The sequence below is a fragment of the Anoplolepis gracilipes genome, chromosome 14 (assembly GCF_047496725.1).
Source record: "Anoplolepis gracilipes chromosome 14, ASM4749672v1, whole genome shotgun sequence".
NCBI classification, from domain to species: Eukaryota; Metazoa; Arthropoda; class Insecta; order Hymenoptera; family Formicidae; genus Anoplolepis; species Anoplolepis gracilipes.
Window position 1 is genome coordinate 4,423,961 of NC_132983.1, and position 22,342 is coordinate 4,446,302.

The 22,342-nt window shown below is 31.2% G+C and overlaps 1 protein-coding gene across 16 annotated transcripts in view; it reads right to left on the reverse strand.

Annotated features, from left to right (window-relative positions):
- LOC140673344 (venom dipeptidyl peptidase 4) overlaps positions 1-22,342 on the reverse strand; it is a 329,058-nt gene that overhangs the window by 82,167 nt on the left and 224,549 nt on the right. For all 16 annotated transcript variants that reach the window (XM_072906244.1, XM_072906243.1, XM_072906247.1 and 13 more), the window contains one exon: positions 3,356-3,450. In XM_072906244.1, the coding sequence (XP_072762345.1) occupies positions 3,356-3,450 (95 nt within the window). The remainder of the gene's footprint in view (positions 1-3,355; positions 3,451-22,342) is intronic.

Sequence of the window (22,342 nt, forward strand, 5' to 3'; positions counted from 1 at the left end):
ACTTGTTACTTCTCAACATGCGAAATTTTTATACGGAACGTTCAGAAATAAAATGCAAATTTAAGCTGTCAAGCAGTTGGAAATCAATTTTTTTCATATAGAAAAATATGTATATGCACGCAGATAAAATTTACTATAATATCTTAGGTAATCACAAAGGTAAAAAGCTTCATTTTAAAGAAATAAACATATGTTTACATATGAAATCTTTCTCCGCTTCGATGTAAAAAGCTCACTTCTAACATTTATCTAACCGGTTCAGTAACGTCCTATATATCGTTAATGATAGAGAACGTAAATTCTCGAGAGCAGTCTTGGAAAATGTATATTTGGACAATAGTATTCGACAAGCCTATTCACTCTCGGTGCAAGTGCATTTCAAGCGAATACTATATATGTATATACGCGAGCAAAGCTGTACGGGTCATAAACTCCCTAATAGCTTTCAGACTAATAGCGAGAATGCCCCGATAAGGCCGTCCGTCTAAACTGCAAGAAGGAGTCAGACTGTGCGCTTAAAGCACTTCTAAAGATTTCGAGCAATGTAGGGAACAGAAGACTTCATTGTGTGTAAGAGAGAGAAAAAGAGAAAGGCGATGAAAAAATAAAGTTTTAGAGCGTCACATGTCGGTCAAGCTTTTACAGTTTTATTTTAGTGTCTCTCTCTCTCTCTCTCTTTTTCTCTCTCCCGATCGATCTTAATTGAAAGAATCAGCTTATTGATTACAGTGTGAGGAAAGAGATTTTAAACCAAGCAGAAGAAATGTTCTTTTCATTTTGACGTTTAAAACTTGATTTAAAGTATCATTATCTTATTATGAAAATACAAAAAATAACAAAATCTTATATATAATTATCCAAAAATTTTTCGCGATAAACAAATTACAATAAATCTCATATATCACGTATAAATTATTCCCATATATAACATAGTAAATAAATTCCGAATTTAATAAAAACATTTTGTGTGTTTCTTTGATAAACAACATATTTTGAATTTTATATAACTCATAAATATTGTATAATATTGCATCAATATCAAATAAGCATAACGCGAACATATTCACCGAGTATACGAATACCTATTATTTATCTATACATATATGTATGAACTATTGCATATGTATGAACTATTGCTAATGCGGAACTATATTATCGTAAATCGCGAAATATTAAAAAAATTGCGAATGTACGTAGTAACGAAAACGTTCAATGACAGGAAGAATTAAAAGAAACAAAAATACTTGCTATCAAAAAAATATTTTGCTAATGTATTGTAGATAGATTTCTAGATGTCTCAATTAAAATGTATCAATGATACTTTTTGTATCTGTTAGAATATTGTTTGTCACGTATAAAATTTCTAGTAGCAATATTCTAGCAATATCTCTAGAAAATTTAGATCCCAATGCCAAATATTAATCACAAATATAATTGTCCTTGACAATAGGCCTTAAAGATAGGCATCGCAGAAAAATTTTCCGTCTAAATTTACATTAATAATACGAATATAAATTCTGTCTCTGTCATTCAAATTGATAAAGTGTAAAATATATGCAGTATCACAGTATTTGCTAATAATTTATCAATTGCAGCTTTTACATCTAGAAAATGTTTATTAAAGTTGCAAGATAATTTTTTGAGTGCATGTAGTTGCAATATATCAAAAAAGTGTGCGACAAATAATTTCATTTTACACTCAAAAAAATGATCTTGCAACTTCAACAAAAATTTTCTAGGTGTAAAAAATTGACTGCAACAGACAAATTATTAGCAAATACTGTGATACTGCATATATTTTGAACTTAATCAATTTAAATGACAGAGACAGAATTTATATCTGTACTACTATTAGTATCTCTTATTAGTGTAATTTAGACGGAAAATTTTTCTGCGATGCCTATCTTTACGGCCTATTGTCAAGGACAATTATATTTGTGATTAATATTTGACAATGGGATCTAAATTTCTAAAGGTATTGCTAGAATATTGCTACTAGAAATTCTATACGTGACAAACAATATTCTAACCGATACAAAAAGTAGCGATAAATTTTAATTGACACATCTAGAAATCAATCTACATTAGCAAAATATTTTTTTTGAGTGTACGATACGTAAATTGCGCGAATAAATCATTGGAAGCTTATGTCCCGAAGAATGTCACCTCGTAATGTTAAATCTCGAGGAGATGGGTATCGTAGTACACAAATGTCGTAATGAATCATTTTACAAGCTGGTACGTACCTATGCGCGTGTATGTGAACGAGGATCGTCGACGATAGATTGCGCGCGTCGGAACGTGAAAGATAACGAGCAATTACCGTCACCGGCCGCGATCTCTTCGGCGGGAATAACGATGGGCGTTGCCGATGCATGCAGCTAGTGTGCATTACACTCCCCTCGTTCGCATCGGGAAATAATTTCGACATTCCCTCTTTCTCCGATTTCACATCGCCGCTGATTTCGCATTCGATCCGCACGCGCGGCTTCCGTTTTCATACATGCGTATAATGGGAAGAGCCGGGGTGGCTTTAATTGATCGCGAGCGCGGGTATGAATTAAAAAGGGAAAGAAAATCAGGGGAGTGAGAAAGGGGGAGAGAAAGAGACGGATGACACGGGAGAGACGTACGAGAGAGATGCGTACTATGTTTTCGTTGGTATATTTCGGTCGTTATCTGTGATTTCGGAAGTGAAGCGCGCCGTTGCGACGGCGGGCTCGAACGATTAATTCGGTGGCTACCGGCTATTCGTTCCGCACGGTTACTATTTAATCACACGCATGTTAATGCAGCAATAATTGTTGCGCATACATTAGCGCGCGCACGTGCAAAAATATTCCCTCACGAAATACAATACAACGTATATTAATTCTAATAACATAGTGACATGTTTTATAAATTTATATATATATATATATATATATATATATATATATATATATATATATATATATATATGTATGTATGTAGGTATGTATATTATTAATATAATATATATAATTGATACACATATCGTTAATATTGCATATTGTTTAATTATTATCTAATTACTATCAATTTTGCTTGTACACTTTAGTGTAAATTTAGTACTTAAGTCTGATTTAATTATTATTTCGTATCTGACTCATATTAAAAATAATATATTACTGTATTTATACTATATTCACATATGTTATTATATTAATATTATTAGTAGCTTCTAATAATATAAAATGATGACTCCAAGTTTCCTTACGAGCGAAAAATTCCTCGATGCGAACGCGCTTCTGAATATCATGCAAACTTCAAAGAGTCTTTTCTTACGAGAACTTTTATGCACTTATATAACGTGCAGATATCTGAGAAAACTTACGGGATTATTGGAGTCCAACAGGATCTCGGATGAGGCCGAGCTGACGTTATAGATCAGCAAATTACCTATCTCGTCCCGGTAGAGGATCTCGTCTCCTGTAACAAGAGAATACGTATGTGGAAATTAAATTTTAAATTAATACATTCGCAAGACGAGATACATATGTGATATTCTTATCGTACGTTTTGCTGCACCGTGATTCCCAGTTCCACGTTTATGTATTCGCGCATGTTTAAAATTTCTTTTATTCGCACAAAATCTCATTTCCTTCGCACGCAAAGATTAGAAATAAATTTACCGTGCAATTTTGCATTTATGCATTAGAAATAACAATCAATTTTATTCCAGACTGTTTTACAAGATTTGTCTGCTCTAATGAGAATAACACATTTTAAAGAGTAAAATATCGTAATTGTAAAAACGTCATATATGGGTTAGAAATGTGTTAAAAATATAGATATTTTATTATAGAAACATAGAAAATAAAATTAATATATTATTCTAAACATTTCTCTTTCTTCACTTAATTTCGCATATCTAACTAAAAATCCTTTATTTGTTACAGATTCTTTAAAAATGTCCTTTTTTTCCCTTTCATCGCAATTTCCGGAAAAAGGTAACTGTACTCGCTCTTTTTTCCATTAGAGACTATTAAAAAAAAAAAATGAAACTTCTCCGGTAATGATGATTGATTAATTGTCTTCACATCATCCGGTCGCTTTTATGTACTTTCCTGCGAAGAAAGCCGAGCATGTAGTTTCCTTCGTGTGTAGTGGAAGTGGAAAGAAAATAGAAGGGAAGAGAGAACAAGAAAGGAGGAAAGAAGGGAGAAAAAAAGGTACGAGGAAATTTCCAGATAGGCCCAAAAATCGATTTCTACGAGTCGACAGTTTGTCGTTTCATCAATCTTGGCGAGATCGGTGCTGTAAAAATCCTCGGGATAACAAGCGTTGAGTTAGGTGGCGATAGACCGTGAGTAAGAAATATTTTTATCGTTATCGAAGAGAATAAAGCACGAGAGGGGAACGAACGGCTACGCGAACTCCCGTAGCGCGAACACACGCCGGAAAAACGTTCGTTCGACAGATTTTTTTATTGGCAACGTGAAACGCGGAAATGGATGGTAAATGTATGATGGTGAGAATAGAGGGAGAATAATACCACATGCGAAAAATTTCTTTTAATTGTGCACTCGCGATCAATAACGCAGCAAAAATCATATACAAGATCAATAACGCTTATTTGACAGTACTTTAGTACAAGAGTATGTCTATTTAAATTAAAGATGCCTTTTCACAAAAAAAGATGCTAGCAAACCAGAAAATGTTAAAATACTATATCTAATCTTCCACATGTATTTGTATCTAATAGAACTTGTTAAAAATAATAATAATCGTTCAAAAAAATATTTTGCTAATGTAGATAGATTTCTAGATGTCACAATTAAAATTTATCGCTACTTTTTGTATCTGCTAGAATATTGTTTGTCACATATAGAATTTGTAGCAGCAATATTCTAGCGATACCTTTAGAAAATTTACATCCCATTGCCAAATAATAATAATAAATATAATCCTTAACAAGATGGACACTACAGAAAAATTTTCCGTCTAAATTACATTAATAGTACACAGATATAAATTCCGTCTCTGTCATTTAAATTAATTAAGTACAAAACGTATGCGGTATCACAGTATTTGATAATCATTTATCTACCTCGGTTAATTTATCGCACCCAGAACATTTTTACTATAATTGCAAGGCTATTTGTTTGAATAATATAAAAAATAATAATAAAGAACGTCTCGTGTATTAAAAATACACTTATCAATTCAAGCATAATAAATACATAAATAATAATATAGAATGTTCTCTTCTTTCCCCTTTTTCTCGCAATCTTTCTTTTAAACATTACAAATATATCTGCAATTATCCATAGCATTGTTCCATTTATCCAGAAATAAAGTACAATTAAAAATATAATATGTATAAATTAAACTCAAAATGTGTATATTGTATGTATATAATTATTCTATGTTTTTTCTTGAAGTAGGTACATGTAAAAGAATGAAATCCTACGTGAAAACCAGAGGATTTGTTGAAATATCAAACAGACGTACCCCTTTAATGTAAGAGGTCTGCGTGTTTGCGGTATAAACCTCGTTCCGCACGGCTGCTGGTTGTTCGCCCGACCGACAAACAAGGGGTGGCATTGTATTGCAGAACGAATCGCACCGTCCGACGCGACACGGTGAGCTATTTCAACGTACGGATCGTTAGATCGCGGAAGATTCGCTTTTTCGACGGTAGAAATTTTTCGGCCGCAAACTTTGATTCTTCGAAAAAGCGATTGGTTTACGTCTCGCAAACGTTTTTACTGACCTTGCTTCGTTTCGATAGAGAATTTGCATTCTCGTACAATAAACAAACGGGAGCGGACAAAAAGATTGCACGTTATTTTTTTTATCCAAGTCCGAAATATATTGTCAGAGCGCGATTCAATCCTCGAAAAACTTGAAATGAAAAACTTTTCTTCACTTCTCACGTAATTTATTCATTTTAATGTCTTATTTAATCCTTCATCGTTTTATGCTAAAACGATGAAGGATTGATTTAAAAGCGCCTTAGAGCAAGCACATGTTCGGCAATATGACGCCATAAAAGTTAAAATACGATCATGTATCGGAGAGAGATTAATTAACAAAGTTTCCCAAAACGATACGGATGCGCGTTTGAAGCTCGTTGCCTCTTTCACGTCAGTAGAAGTTTCCATTACTTTCCTAATTAGAATTATGAGACATATTATAATTATAGCTTTACATTTATATTTAACTTCCCAGTTGATGTCTAATATGTATTATCTTAAAGCATCACATTATCGTTAAAAATTACGTTTCATCAGTGTATATAATGCGTAATGATAAGTTATACAAATGTAAATACATGAATTTTTTAAAGTTTTAATTACAAAATATTCTCCGTTTGTATGAATACGTTTCAAACAGTGTTTCCTTATGTTTGCTTTTATGTCACTCGCAAAGATGTAAGAATCGACGTTCAGAGAAACAAAGTCATTACACTATAATTATACGATATAGGTGAGAGAATATTTATGTAACAGAAATAATTAGGTAATGTACATAATTATAATATAGAATAAATTAATTTTATAATGTAACTAGAATAGTTTTCATATAAATAACGTATTTAAAAAATTAATATTCTTTTTCATTTATCTATTTAATCATTCTGAATTAATTAATTATAAAGAAAGAGAATAATAAATCATTTTAAAATTAAATTAAACTCATTTTAATCAATTTAACTCATTTAATTAATTAATTAATTAAAGTAAAAAAATTAACGCAATTTTACAGTTATATATAAATTGGAAATTTTTAGTAAATTAAAATATGTAATTCTCAGTTTATACATTAGAATCTTTTTAGAATATTGAAAAAGTGATATAATTCTAACTTTAACAATTTATATTATAGACAGTGTTTCTCACACATAGAGATGTGCACATTCTGATTAGAGAAATCTCAATAATTATTATATAGATACATATATATAAAATCATGAATTTTTTTTACATTTACTTTGATTTTATAATTAATGGTTTTTTTTTGTATTAATTATAATATACTTGAAAGATTAATGAATTTTATACGTAATTAAACTCGACTGTTTGAGATGACTATGCAGTTAAATATTTTACAGTGCTATTTCCAATTTCTTGTGCATGCTTGATTAAATAGAACTGTTTTGTTGCTCAAACAATTGAATTATAATGCGAATTAATAAGCGTTAAACATGTAAATCTACATGTAATCTACTGAAAAAATTATAAAACCATATTAAAATTATAATTCTACTTTGTCGCATTTAAAATACACAGCAAATTTTCATAAATAATTTCGCGCGAGTAAGATTGTGTTGAAAATTTTTGCACATAATTGCAGCATATCGATATTTTCCAGTTTAGTAAACGAAATAATAGTAACTTTGTAATTTAGTCTATGTGTATTTACAAACCAGGTATATTTAATTGCACGATTTGCATTGTGCAATTCCTATAATTTACAATATCAAATTATTGGCAACAAAAAGGAAATTAAAAACAATACATTTAAAAATAATTATAAATGCATATTATTAGAAAAATATTCTCAACATATATACGTTAAAGAAAGAAATATTATTTTTATTAATATTTCATAGGTAATAGATAAATGCATAAATATAAATTCCTTGTAAATTATATATTAATCATAATACTTAGTAATAATTTGTTTTAATTAAAATTAAAAAGAATTAGATTTTTAAATTATTAAAACTGTTATTCCTAATAATTCAAATCAAATTATCTTTAAGAAATTATGAAAAATAAAAATAATAATTGTATAGAGCTATTCTTCACAAATGCGATAAATTATTTTCGCGATATTATACTCTTCTCGTTATTTGTCTCTTAAATGAGACAGCGGCGGAGGGAATGATTTACATTGACGTGAACATTATACCGAGGGGTTTGACCGATTTCTGGTGGCGGATAAACGCGTTAACGAGACACACCATCGTATCTTACACGTGGGACACAACAAGAAGACATCCGCCGTTACGGGGCGATGTAGTTCGGATGGCTGCAACAAACCCGACGTCTTCTGGGATTTCATGGTGACGGAACAACGAACGGAGGGGTGGCAAAGAGCAGCGACGTTTACGATTTACCGCTACCGACTGCGTATATCTCGCAAGAAATAGGCCGAAACGAAAAATGCAAACGAAGCGTGAATTTTATAGGTTGGCTTCCGCGGCCCGCAGGAAGCACTATCAGGCGAAAATATCGCGCGTCAGGGTGGTTTAAGCTCCCACATTTTTTTAATGGATCCACATCTGTACCGGTTGTAAACGACGCCACTTGAAATTCACGCGCGATGAGCTTTTAACGAGATTTATATTTGACGTAAATAATTTACTGAGACTTAATTTGTCATCGATTTATCCTCATTTGAATGACAAATTTACACGTGTTATCAACGAGACAAGATATAATAATTGATTATTACCTGCAAGAATTTAAATGAGAAATTCAGAATTTATTATTATTTATTATATAAGTTAATATATCAATTAAATTATTAATTCATCAATATATACATTATTTAAATCGACAATGAAAAGTATTTATTTGAACATTTATTTGTCGGTGTAAATAGTACCTGAGATAATTAATATTTATAATGTAAAATTGTGTTACACGTCTAAACGACGTTTAAGTATTTTATCTATATAAAGTTAAGACATTGCGAAAGATAAAATATATTTTTAACTTAATCAAATATATTCATCAACAGTTTCTACAAATGTAAATTAATGTTCGTAGAGGTTCAGGACTCATCGTCGAGTAGACGGTGAATCATCATTAAAATCGGGTATAAATAAATTTGTGCAAAACAATGCTCATTTAATTAATATCCGGGGGCGAATTATTTCTTTTAATGTCGCATCATTACGCGATGATTAATGACGCGTATTACTCCCGCGTACCGATTAAACCAACAACAGTAGGGAATAAATTTTGCAGTTAGTTTGCCGATGCGTCGGCGGCCTATTTCCCGCGTCTATACGTATATGTATTTCGCATATTGTTGAAATATGTTTTGTAATGACATACACGCGCACGCGCTCACGCACGTCCGGCCGGTTGGTGCGTGAAATCTGGCACGGCTGGCATGAAAATGTATATTCACGAAAATATGCGACACGTTGCCGCACAAGTGGACTTGCCATACGTGTCATTTACATAACCATTTCAGAGGCGGTCATTAAAGAGCCACATCGCATTTACGATACAAGAATGTTATCGTCGATGACTGAAATTTAAAATCCCATCTAATTGTGTGTATAGTAAAATTATTAAAAATCACTTTATTTAAATAAGCTTTCTTATTAAAGTGTCTAATTAAAAATTTATAGAACGTTGAAAAATGCTTTTCGCACACAGATCTACTCGTATCGAAAATATAAGAAAATTCGCGTTAATATAGTCCGCACTGTCGACTAAAGTTGCACTCGGAGACTCATATTGTAACTTTATCTGTAAACAGTCGTCGGCCGCAGTTACTGCAACTACTTCGCTGCCGCAGAAAGAATATCGCGTTTACTTCCGTCGCACAAAAGTATTATTCCGCCTGTAACGTTTGTAACAGTCGCGCATTATGCTTCCGTACAATGAAGGGGAAATACGCAAAGTGGAACTACCAAGTTTTCTTAGGCGCGTTAGAACGTTATGCGCAACGTGAAAGGGAGTTGCATTTTGGCGTAAATTTCGCGGTGATGCAAATGCGGTTTACGCGCACCTATTTTCTTTCGTAAACACGTGCAACAGGAAACATATTTTACTCCAAGCAGAATGAAAATGAAAGATATGGGAAAGAAATAAATCGTCAAAACGTATGTTACACAATAAATATAACGATAAATTAATATTGCCGATTGAAATTTTATATTATAACAATATAACAAGATAACTAAATTAAAATAATAACATAATTAATTTTTACTATAATTATTTTTCTAAACATTATTGTATATCTTGTGCTTTAATAATTTATCTTATATCAGGCATTAATAAAAATACCATTTTAAACATTTTTAATTGTTTAATTATTTATTAATTAATCAATAATATATTATACAATATAATTAAGATTAATCAATATTATATATTAAATCTATAAAAAAGAGAGATAGAGAATAATGATATAAATTTTAACAGGGGTTAAAATAAATCTGTTATCTTGCTCGAAAAAAATAGTCCAAAATATATACTCGTATTTATGTAGTCAGTACAATGTGATTCTCAACAGAGAACAATTAAATTGAAGGAATGAAGGAATTGAATCCTGAAACCTGAACTTAAAGCGTACGCGAAATTGAATCTTGATTAAGATTTTAAGGCGTCTTAACTTATTACCAAAGTTTTTGATTAGTTTTTCTTGCAATTATCTCTATTATATTGTATCGTATCCAAATTTTCCACCGTATTCTTATCGAAAGAGCAAAAACTAAACACAATAAAAATATTACACGATAAACTACGTAAACATCACTGCGCAACACAGTCATCGATAAGATGTCATTTTAAGATTACAATATATTCAATTCTCAACCGAGTAGTTATCGAAATCGTTGTTATTTTAATATATTTAATTTCAAACGTGTCCAATTTATAAATATTTTACCCAATTGAAATCAGATAATTATATAATATATGTATTAAAAATTTAAGCACAAGGAATTTTAATTAAAAAATACTTATAAAAAAGATAACCAAACACGGATATGTTGACTTACACATGCAAAGTTAAAAATTCCAGACGCTCGACACAATTATTTTAAATTAAATTAAAGCTAACTAATTAATGTAATAATACAACGAGCTACACAAGACAAATACACAATTTTTAATTTAAAACATACAAATATTTTAAAATTTTTTATTCTAACTCTGATTTCTAATTCATATCATAATTGCGTCCTCTGTATACTATGGGTGCGTTCCGTTTCACGCATTGAACGCATAGATCACACTCAATGCGCTTGATGCGCGCTTAGAAACGGAACGATTTACCATGCGTTTGATGCGAATCAAAAGTAGATGCTACCATGAATGATCAGAAATTATGAGCTAAGGTATTATTATTAATATATAATTATTTTAATAACGAAATTAGGAGCAGTAGTGAATCTAGTGATAGTGTAAACGAAGATGAAGATATAATTTTAAATTCAGAATTAGAAATACTATATATAATATTATTTGTTAATGAAACGCAGTTTCTTTATTAAGAAATAGAGTATAAAAACTTCGTTAGTATCGTCAATGATGACGGGAAATTCGCATTGATTGAAACGGAACGATTCTCTATGTTATCTATGCGCATTATGAGTGAAACGAAACGCACCCTATGATGATCTTAATGGTCAGTACCATTGCTATCATAATATTTGACGAGCTCGCGCGAAGAAATGACAATCTGACACAGAATAATCTAGCAGCGAATGGTAAGAAGAGAAGAGGAAAAGATATTGAAGCAATATATGAGAGCCTGACATATGCCGGCCTCGCCCAACGGGACCTGTTAACGAAAGATAACAATGATCCAGTCCGCGCGCTTGGTTGGTAGTTTCGCGAGAAACGATGATACCTTTCTCGGTGGTTATGGTTGTCTAGACGAATCGCGCGCGCGTCCGGTACGAAAAACTCGTCCCACGGGTGCTGTGGACAGCATGACACCAAACAACCTCGAAACACCGAAAAAAATCATGGACAAATTCCAGTCACCGCATCCAAGCGCGACATTCAATAACTATTTATTTGTTTTCGGCGAATAGCATGCGACGAGTTACATGGGACATTTACGAAAAACATGATGTATATACATATATGTACATGTATGTATCTCTATGTGTTGATACATCGTATCTCTAAAGCAGGAACATACCTGTGCAATGTGCAAAAAATCTAAATAAAAGCTAACAAGCTATAAATAAAAATCTTTTTTTTCGAGCGCAGAGAAAAATCAAAAATAATTTTAAACTAACGATATATAAGTTAATACCTCGTAAAGAAAAAACCTATTAAATTAATCTACTCGTTTTCCGACACATTTCACAGATGGAAGAAATTTATTGCTTTGTATAAATAATACGTATTTTAAAAATAAAAGATTGTGTAAAAATCATGATATTTAAAATGTTTAGAGCTATATCCACGTAGTTACTTTTAACGTGAAACTTTATCATAAAATTATAATATAAATCTAAACAAACCAACGAGATTATTTTTAACATCAGACTGTTATATTATACATGGTAATAATAATGCAGATTTAAAACTGCAGTGATATATGTAAATATAAAATTAATCTCAACATACGTATTTAAAACGCGAAGAAGAGCACTATACTATATTTTAAAAAATCCGATTTCAAGCTCTTTTTAAAGAATTTAAAGAATTCCTAGCAAAAGAACTGAAAAAGCTAAAATTAGTACACATAAAATAAAATGTCATTAATTGTGTTTTTAATATTTAATCTCTTTTCTATTTAAACATGTTTCTGTGACAGTTAAAGAATTGGATTAAAAAAAAAAAAATCAATTATGAATGCACACCGAGTTTTTTTGAACAAGATTCCGATTCGTGAGTGATATAATTCGGGAGTCTGGAATGTCTACCTGATCGATCAATACTTCGGAACTTTAACTTTGGAATGCAGAATCCATTCTACATACATTTGTCTGTGCACCCTTTGTCCTCTCTTTCCAGCGCTCCTATTTGCTACACATTTCCCCGTTACACGCGAGAATTTCACGCCAAGAATACGCTGATACTATCGTATTCATCCAAGTAAAATGGATATGGAATTTACATTTAAATTTAAAATAGTAACGGATAGTAGTAACACACGGATTCACCATATGTACCCTCGGGACAAGTTTCATGACTTTATTTTACTTTTCCGTTCGTTTGTTCGAACTTATTCGTATTTGATTCTCAAATAACTTAATTGTTGCGCTGCAAATAATTATTACGGCAATTTAAATTAATAAATAAATTTTTTCAATCCTGTGTGTATGTATATAGAAACTAGATAAGAGATAAAAAGATATTAATGAAAAGATGGAGCTTTTTAGAGAATAACGAGAAGAAAAATCGAATAAGAGTAAAGGCGGATATTGAAATAATATTAAACGTGCAATTTGCACAATCTAGTAAACGAAATAAAGTTCAAAATCATATTCCAGCGCCGTCACGTGATAAGAATATCAGAAAAAGTGTGAGGAAGCAACTGAAGTGAAAAGTGTTGCTCGTTAATAAGCATCTCACACGACACGATTTTGCTTTTCTACTCTTGTAGCGTTATTACAACATAATCTACATTTGCTTTCATCGGGAATAAAACTCGGCCCTTTTGAGATTAATGCAACTATAAAATTTTTGAAAAATACACGGAGAAAATATTACAATTAAAATTATAATATAATTTTTTTGTAATCATGAAATATATAAGAAAAATCACGCGCGATGTATTTATTTTATTCAATAATATTATATACATATTTTACAAAAAGGTATTGATTATTCAAGTATTTCGATGCACAAACAATAAAGCACAAATGTACAATTTATAATTTTTCTAGTAATAAATATTCTAATGTCGTTTTATTCCAGTTTTACAATAAATGTAAAAGATAATGTATTTTTTATGTAATTTTGTATTGTAGAATTTTCTTCGTGTAAACTTGTGGAAAAAACTAGATAAAAAAATTAATCTTTTAAGTATCTCTGCAAAAATCAAGGTTTTCCAATTGCTAGAGTATATTAAAAATTACGGTTTTTGTTGATAATTGCATAAACTCATTTTATATCTAGGAAATACACAATTTTTGATATTTCTCTCCCAAGTTTCCGAGACTTCCAAATTTCAGGAAATTCTGAATTCTCCGGTAAAGTGGGACGCGTACGGTATCTTTTACGTCCACGTTAATATGATTTTGTGGAAGTTACGATGTATTTGACCGAAAGCAGTCGCTATTCCAAAAGGGCACTCCGAAGAGTAGAGTTACAAGTTTGTGCCAGTTTTATAGTTCGTGCTTCGTATTTGCTATGAGAAGAGTATTCCGCGTTCATATTCAGGAAGACTCGAGTAAAGCAAAGAGGCAAAATGAAACAAAAATGACACGATAATGTTTTTACAAAAGTTTAGTATGTTAATAAAAGTATACTTTCAATTTGAAATTCGTCTCTTACATTTTTCTACACAGCGCATTATTAAAATTTAATATCCTCCACGTATAATGGGCTTTTCCTAAAAATATTAACATGCAGTAAGAGAGACAATTATTTTAACAAAATAAACAAAACAGTGTTTTAATATGATATCACATCGCGAGGGAGATATTCGCAGATGATTTGCAATAAGTACCCATTAACGAGGCTTGATTGTCGTTAAATAATACATTTAATAGTCGCAATATGTGTACAATTCGATGCTAATAAACGCGTCACGTTTTGCCGCGACTGATTGTCATGCGTCGCGCAATTAATAATTACTTACACATATCTATGCAAATTATGTAATATCCGTTTATGCCATACTCTGTGCACATCGACATAATCGGTGTAACAATATATAATGTATAATACATTCTGATTGAACTTTACTGAGAGGGACGTGTGTTTTCGCAATTCATATTATTTATATAAACGTGTCAGTTTCGCCCAAGCCACACAATGTTTCCCCGCTCCCGTCGGCGCGAATTAATAATTCGCGATTCCTCTCGAGGGATGCGCGGGGGCCATTTTATGCAAAATGCGATAAACAGTTAGCTGTCGATGTAATAATGCACGGACCGCAAACGATCCGCCAATTATTTCAATCGAATTACCAGACGAGGTAGCGTTGCGCTTTTATTTCCCGCCGGTTAACGATATCGCGTTTAATTGCACAACATTCGTCCCGTCATTCGTCTTGCATGCTCTTTTTCTGGCAGCTTTTGTCGGAACCTTCTGGCGCGTCTATCCGATCCAAATGATACGCTCTCTGTTTTTCGCGCTCGCACGCGAGAACCGCGGCTGGCTTTTAATTACTTTTAATTTACTTTATCGATTCTCCTTCGCCGTTCGCCGCACCCGTTAAGTTCTTTCTATCGGTCGCGCCTGTGGTTCTTCGCATATCGAATTTCTATTACATCCGTACCTTTTTCCACTCCTTTGCCCGGTGTCTCGCTGTCCTCGTTCGTTGCTCTAGCGGAATTCCATTCCGATATTTATTCGGATACGCGCGCGCGTCCTACCAGAATAGCCAAGCTACCTATTCTTCATTTGCGCCAAATGGATATAAACATAGCGATGTATGAATAAACTAATTAAAATTTCAGCGTCGTAAAAATATTTAACAAATGAATGCAAAAATCGTATATGGAAAAGATTTAATTATCATTAATTAAAATTCCTAACATTCCGTGTAATTATGATGTAAGTAACATTATCTTTTATATCTCGCATGTATGTTCTGATATATATTTTTCAGCAGTTTTATTCTAAGACTAACGTTTCGTCTGCCTTACTAATGTATTATACAATCGGCCTTATATTAGTTGAAAAATGTAATAACAATTCTCTCCGTAACGCGGGTCATTTTTCCCGGCGCTGTAATAACAATCTGCGAAAAAATGCATTCTCTCGAGAAAGTCTCTACTCACAGCGCACAACGGTAATAATAATCATTGTAAAAAAGCGGCGAGAATCCGCTCGACGCAACGTCCTGTCTGAAATTCGCCTTCGACATTTGCGAGAAAATGGTGCAGCCCCTTTGCAGAAACCTTCCCTCCTGTTCAACGACCACACAACATTTTCCTACGAACTTTAACCGCGTAGCGTATAAATCCGTGTTGCAACGAATCGATCTATTCATAATTCGAGACCTTTCCGCGATCCAAGGCACATCCTTTATTCCGCTCAAATTTCTCCAAACGATTCAGCCAATTAATATTTATGTAGAAATTAGAGTGAGAATTTCGGCAAGCTAACACAATGCAACGATTGGAGGATGTATGAATGAATATGCGCTGCATATATGAATATACACCGATTTCAATTTCATGCCTCGCAAATGAATATTGCAATCCCATATACCTACGTATATTATCAAAAAATAGTTTTCCTAATTGTATCACATCCGCTTTTTTACAATTAATTTTTACATTTTATTAGAAACTTAACACAAGTAATGCTTTTGAAAATAATTTTAAAAAATTTTTAATGACACATATTCTTTTTTAGACGATAAATAATAAAAATACTTTGATAAAACTTAATCGTACAAAAGCCGAATAAATTTAATAATTGAAATTAAATAATAAACGTGTAACAATTTAAATAAAATATATATATAATTGCGTAAATTCTACTTTTAGTCTATATTTTTAAACTGAGTTTCAAGAGTGGAAATACACTTTAAAAATCAGTGCGTGTGTGTGTGTGTGTGAAGTTGCTGGTATCTCATTTCGTGGAAATTAATTGTTGCAAGTTCTGACTATAATTTTTAATAATTCTAGTGGCCTTAGATAAATTTATTAAATATCATAAATAGTTTTGACCATTAAATCAAAAAAATTGCTCAGGACAAATTGAGATGCCAAGTTGCACACTATATCTCACTTTGTCCGCCGACGATTTTTTGAGCACAATTTTATTCTTGCCACATTTTAAACGTGAGACTTTTACAATAATTCTACAAAAAGTTTTATGCGTAAAAATTATTTAATATATTAATTAAATTAAAGATTGATCGTAATTCGATAATTTTCGATTTTAAATGAGATTTCGTGTAATTTCGCAATCACTTTTTATTTCCAGAGAAAGGTCTGTAAAAATTATAAGAATATTAATTAATAAATAAATTAAATTGCTAAATTAAAAACTGGTAATTACTTCAATAATTTTATTGATTTTAAATCATTTTATATTATTCTACAATCACTTTGAATTTTTAGCAAGAATTTTATTATATTTCATAATTTAGAAAAATTATTAGAATATATTTATTAAACAAATTAAATCGTCCGAAACGTATACGTCCAGACGTATAAGTACGTATTTTCATAGTTCTATCGTCTTTAAATAATATTGCATGTTATCACCGCAATCACTTTTAATTTCTGACGAGAGTTTTATGTGTAAAAATTATTAGAATATATTTATCAAACAAATCATATCATTCGAGACGTCATATTTTTATCGACTTTAAATAGGATTTCACATTAACCTGCAATCAATCTTAATTTCTAACGAGAGTTCTATGCGTATCAATTATGAGAATTCTTTGTTATCATTCTTTTGTTAGAATGCTGTTCCTTGCATTTTGCACCGTACAAGAATCCACTCGTATCGGAAAAATAGGGGCGATAGATGTGTGAGCATTTAACTGTGGATTGTAATCTCACTGAAGAAGGCTCGGAAAGAGTCCAAAATGTTTGAGTTAATAAACCATGGACCACATTTGGTGTTGAAATCATAAATCTTCACGTCTTACATCTGCGTCGGCTCTAGATTGCCTTTTATTTTTATTTTATAGTATTTAATATTCAGAGCCTTAAACCCATTTATTCTTAATTTTAATAATATTATTATTATTATTATTATTATATATGAATATTATATACGAGTATTATGTTTTCCAATTATTCAAATCTTACGCACAAACAAATACATATTCATTAACAAACAGTAAAACAAGTATATATTTTATTATCTTTCTAGTATATACATATATAAAAAAGGTAATTAACATATAAATTCATGCACATATCAAAATACATACATTTTCCATATATGTATATGTATACAAAATATATAAATTAATATGTGTATAAATTCCTTGGTAAAGGCATTAATAATGTTTTTTGCGATTTAAAATTTTTTTCTGCAACTCAAATATACAAAAAATAATTAACAATATACAATTAAATATACACAATTAATTTATTACAAACGAGCAGATATACGAGCATCTCATCTCGGTACTTATACTTATGCGGAATCTCAGACGATCTAATAATTTATTTAATTAATATTCTAATATGTTTTACGTATAAAACTTTTTATAGAAATGTTAAAAAATTGTTGGCGAACAAAGTGAGACGCAGCGTAAACTTGACATAAATTTATTCGTCGAACTATTTTTAATAGCCAGAACTATTTGTTTGATTTATTAAAAACTTTAAAACTATAATATTAAAAATAAAGCCAAAACTCTCAACAATTATTAATGAATTTCCACAAAGTGAGACGCGAGTTTCACACATAGGTACATACATGAACGTTAGGCAAATATTGATCTACGTTAGTAATGAATCTGATTTAATCACTTTAATTTTTTGCAACAATATGGGAATAACCGAGAATCTCTTGGGAGAAGAACGATTAAATGCGTAAATCAAGTTTCCGATAATTAAATAAAACGAAAAACTGTTTCTACATTAGAGATATAATATTCATTATCACGAAAATAATATAGTCTTATAAGACAGTTTCAAGTAGTAACAAATAGATAATATTGAAGAAACGTCATGAAATTCTGCCGTATATTTTTTTTTCGTGTCAAAGTGTCGATCTTTGTTACACATTTTATTAGTATATTCTGTGAATAAAGATAAGAAACAATAATAATAATATAAATGTAGTTTTAAAATAACAGTATTGTCAAAATTGCAAGAACAAAAGTACAAAGATATTTAGATTAAAGAAAGCTTTGTTTAATTAATACAGCCGTAGCCAAAATTAATAAGATGATAGATTCAATATTATATTAGAATATTGTTCTTAATTTGTTTTCCATTTTAGTTAAATAAAGTGTAAAAAAAATATCAGCTGTGTGTAAATTCTATGCTTTTAATTTTTATTCATATATAATCCGTCGTTACGTTGCTACATTACGTCATTAATTATATTAAAATATTATTACTTATAATTAATGACTTCTTACTTTATAAACTTTTAGGATGATTAATATGAAATAGTCTAAAATGTATTAAGATTCAGTGCTTTCTGAAAAGAAACATATGTAGTCTGAAATATCGAGAATGAATTCTTGCTTTTCCTCAAGAAATATAGTTTTGTTTTTGACTTTTGCGCCATCCGTCTGATGACTGACATCACGCATGGCTGTGTCGCAGCCGGACACTTTTGATTTGTTCGCCGCTTTAGCGAGTCTCGTTAAAGTTTCTATGGGAATGGCTCGATTCCAAGAGCAGGTCGATCCTCGCCTGTTGCGGTGAAAGAGTTTCGCGCCACCAACGCTTCGCAGCTTTATCCATTGAAACGGAAATTTGCTGACAAAAATGGTGATAAAAATTTCAGATTATTACTCTGCGCAACCGCGTCAGTTATTTCGCCGCTTAATACTAAAATAACTAACAAATCCGATTTTGCAATATTTATAAGAAATATTTTATGCATCTTACTGACAATGAAATATAATCATTTAAAATATAAATATATACATATTGTATATATATATATATATATATATATATATATATATATATATATATATATATATATAATTTAATTATATTTTAATTATTTTTTTGTATATTTGAGTTGCAGAAAAAAATTTTAAATCGCAATTTTTTAAAATATTTTTAAAGAGTTATGTAATCAAATATTATCAAAGAGAGGCATTGTAAGGCACACACACACACACACACACACACACATAATACTCTTTTACTTTTTTCGTACATTTAATTATAGGAAGCATCAATTTGTATTTATTACGAAATCCATGTAAATCAAATTATTAAAAATATGAATCTTTATTTCTCAATAAAAACGTTTAATGGACGAAATTAGAAAATTGAGCTAAAGCTAATTGCTTCACCGTTCTAATTGCTTTGTATTACTTTTATACGATAGCGTTTCAGTAATTACTATCAACGATCAAAGGAATTAATTTCGATGGTTAATGCAATTTTCAGTTAACCATTTGATCGATCGTAAATAATCACGCACAATGTGCAATTATCTTTCGATTATAGTGCATAAATTGCACCGACGTAATTGGAAGAAAGCCCGGAAGGAGAATCAAATCTGAATTTTCGTTTTTTTCGCTTCATAACATCATCAAATTCAATTTTTTTTTTTATTATATTCGAAACTTCACTTTTAAATTTGGCAATCAAATATTAATTCGAAAAGAAGCTTGTGATTGTTTATTTTCCATCGCTTCTAATTCAAAAAATTATTAACGCGTAATTAATACAAAATGAATAAGGATACTTTTTGACTTCTAGTCGCGATTTCCGGTAGACGCGCTAATTCAAGGATATACTCTATATGCGGAGAAGAAACTTTCGACCAGCCGGCTGACTGTTTTAATCCGCGAGTTTTATCTCGGGAATAGAGACGGATTTAATCAGCGGCCATTATGCACGCTCTCGCGCCGCGAATGGTACAACGAAGTTTCTCCGGCACTCTCGCTGTTGCGCTACAGCAACGAGAGCAAAAGAGCCGGTCTGGTTACCAATTACCACCTTCGAAACTCATCCTTCGTTTCTTCGTATTGTATCTTAATTAATGGCACTTTTTAAAGGATATTGCTAATATAATAGCTGTCGCTTCCGGCGGCGAACCCGGAATTATTCTCCCCTCCTTTTTCTTTCTCTTTCTTTTTTTCGCCCACAGAATCTCGGTACGCTTCTTTGTGTGTTTGTGGTTTTTGAATTGACTATATTAGGGCTCGAAAGTTTTCAAAGAAGCAAGTTTCTCATTGATTTATAACAGCTGATAACCTCATTTTGTCTGCCCAACTTTTAATAAAGATTAGACTAATTAATAACATGCGGCTTTATTTTCCAGTGTTTTTTTTTTCCATTTTATAATTTTATAAATCTTGAATTATCTTTATAGAGATAAAGATACATTTTTCCTCCTTTTCGCTCGTTTTTGAAACATAATATTGTTATAACGTGCAAATAATTTAATTCAAACAATAATTCAGTTATATATATATATATATTCTCTTCAAAATTTTGGACAAGAATTAGTTGAGACACGGTAACAGATGATGGCAAAATGCCATTTGTCAAACTATGACTGTTGCGGTTTGACAAAAATTTCGCTCATCTTCCCGCAATCAATCGAAGAAAGCTCTCGATCCATCATCGCCACGTGCGTCGGATCTTAATCGCCATTCACTGACGACGAGACGTTCTGTCTACGAAGATGGCAAGCCCGTCGCAATCAAGAGAATTTCATATAGGCGTTAATTAGCGAACGTGGGTCGCACACGTGAGATTCAAGCTACTGTCGCAAATTGTGGGCCTATCCCGCTATGCCATACAGTGTATATATATGTATATGTGTGTCGAGTTTCCTCGCTCGTGTACATGGACCATTGATTACCAGCGTTACGTGCGTCAAACACGATTTTAACCCCTTCACGCTCGTAGAGTGATACACTTCGCCGCTAACTTTCTCGCGAGTTGAGTAGCGTACATGATACTGTTTAACAAAGATAATTATTATGCAAGAGATACGCAATTTATTCTTTTATTTTCTGTGATTTTATTTCGCTATGCGTTATTTCCAGCATGGCTAAATTAACATTTAATATTTATAATTAAATTATAAAACAAAAAATTTAAACCATTTATTTGAAGCTTTTTGTACGATATTGTGTGACTGTAAAGTTTTATCGAAAATTTTCGAAAATTGAGAATATAATAATTTTGTTTCTGTGTCCTGCAATTTGCGATGCACATGACTAATGATAAATATTAATTAATAATTAAATGCCTTTATATATATGTGTTTTACAGTACTCGGCGCACAAAGTTATTTAATTCATGATGCATGTGTAACAATAATATAAAATTGTTCACAGTTAAAAAATTTTAACAAAGATTACGAAATAAATTTTATCTTGTAAAAATATATTAATGAAAAATAATTAAATATTTCTTGTAGATAAACAAATTCTAAATTAAGGGCAAAATGAACAACTAAGACAATCTTATCAAAAATATCTCAGCGTTAATCTTAAATTTTGTTTACTTCTAGCTTTATCAATGTATAATATAACATAAAAGAATTAAGACAATCGCAAAGATGTGGCACTTGTTTTAAGCTTTCGGTAACTTTGCTCATTTGCTACTAAACTTTGCGTTTTCCCGAACTTTAACTTCATTTCACATTCTATTCCATATCCCCGAGTCAAGAATCCAGATAGATTTTGAGCATATAGTCACAGCGTAGTTCGAAAATTCAAATTCGAAGTAAGTAAAGTATAGTATTAGATATGCAAAGTCACGTGTTTCTGTTAGGTGATGATCTCTTACCGTCACGTACTACTCATACTGTTCGGAAGAATTAAGTAGTTTAACAATTTATACTTGTAGAGAACAATTTTT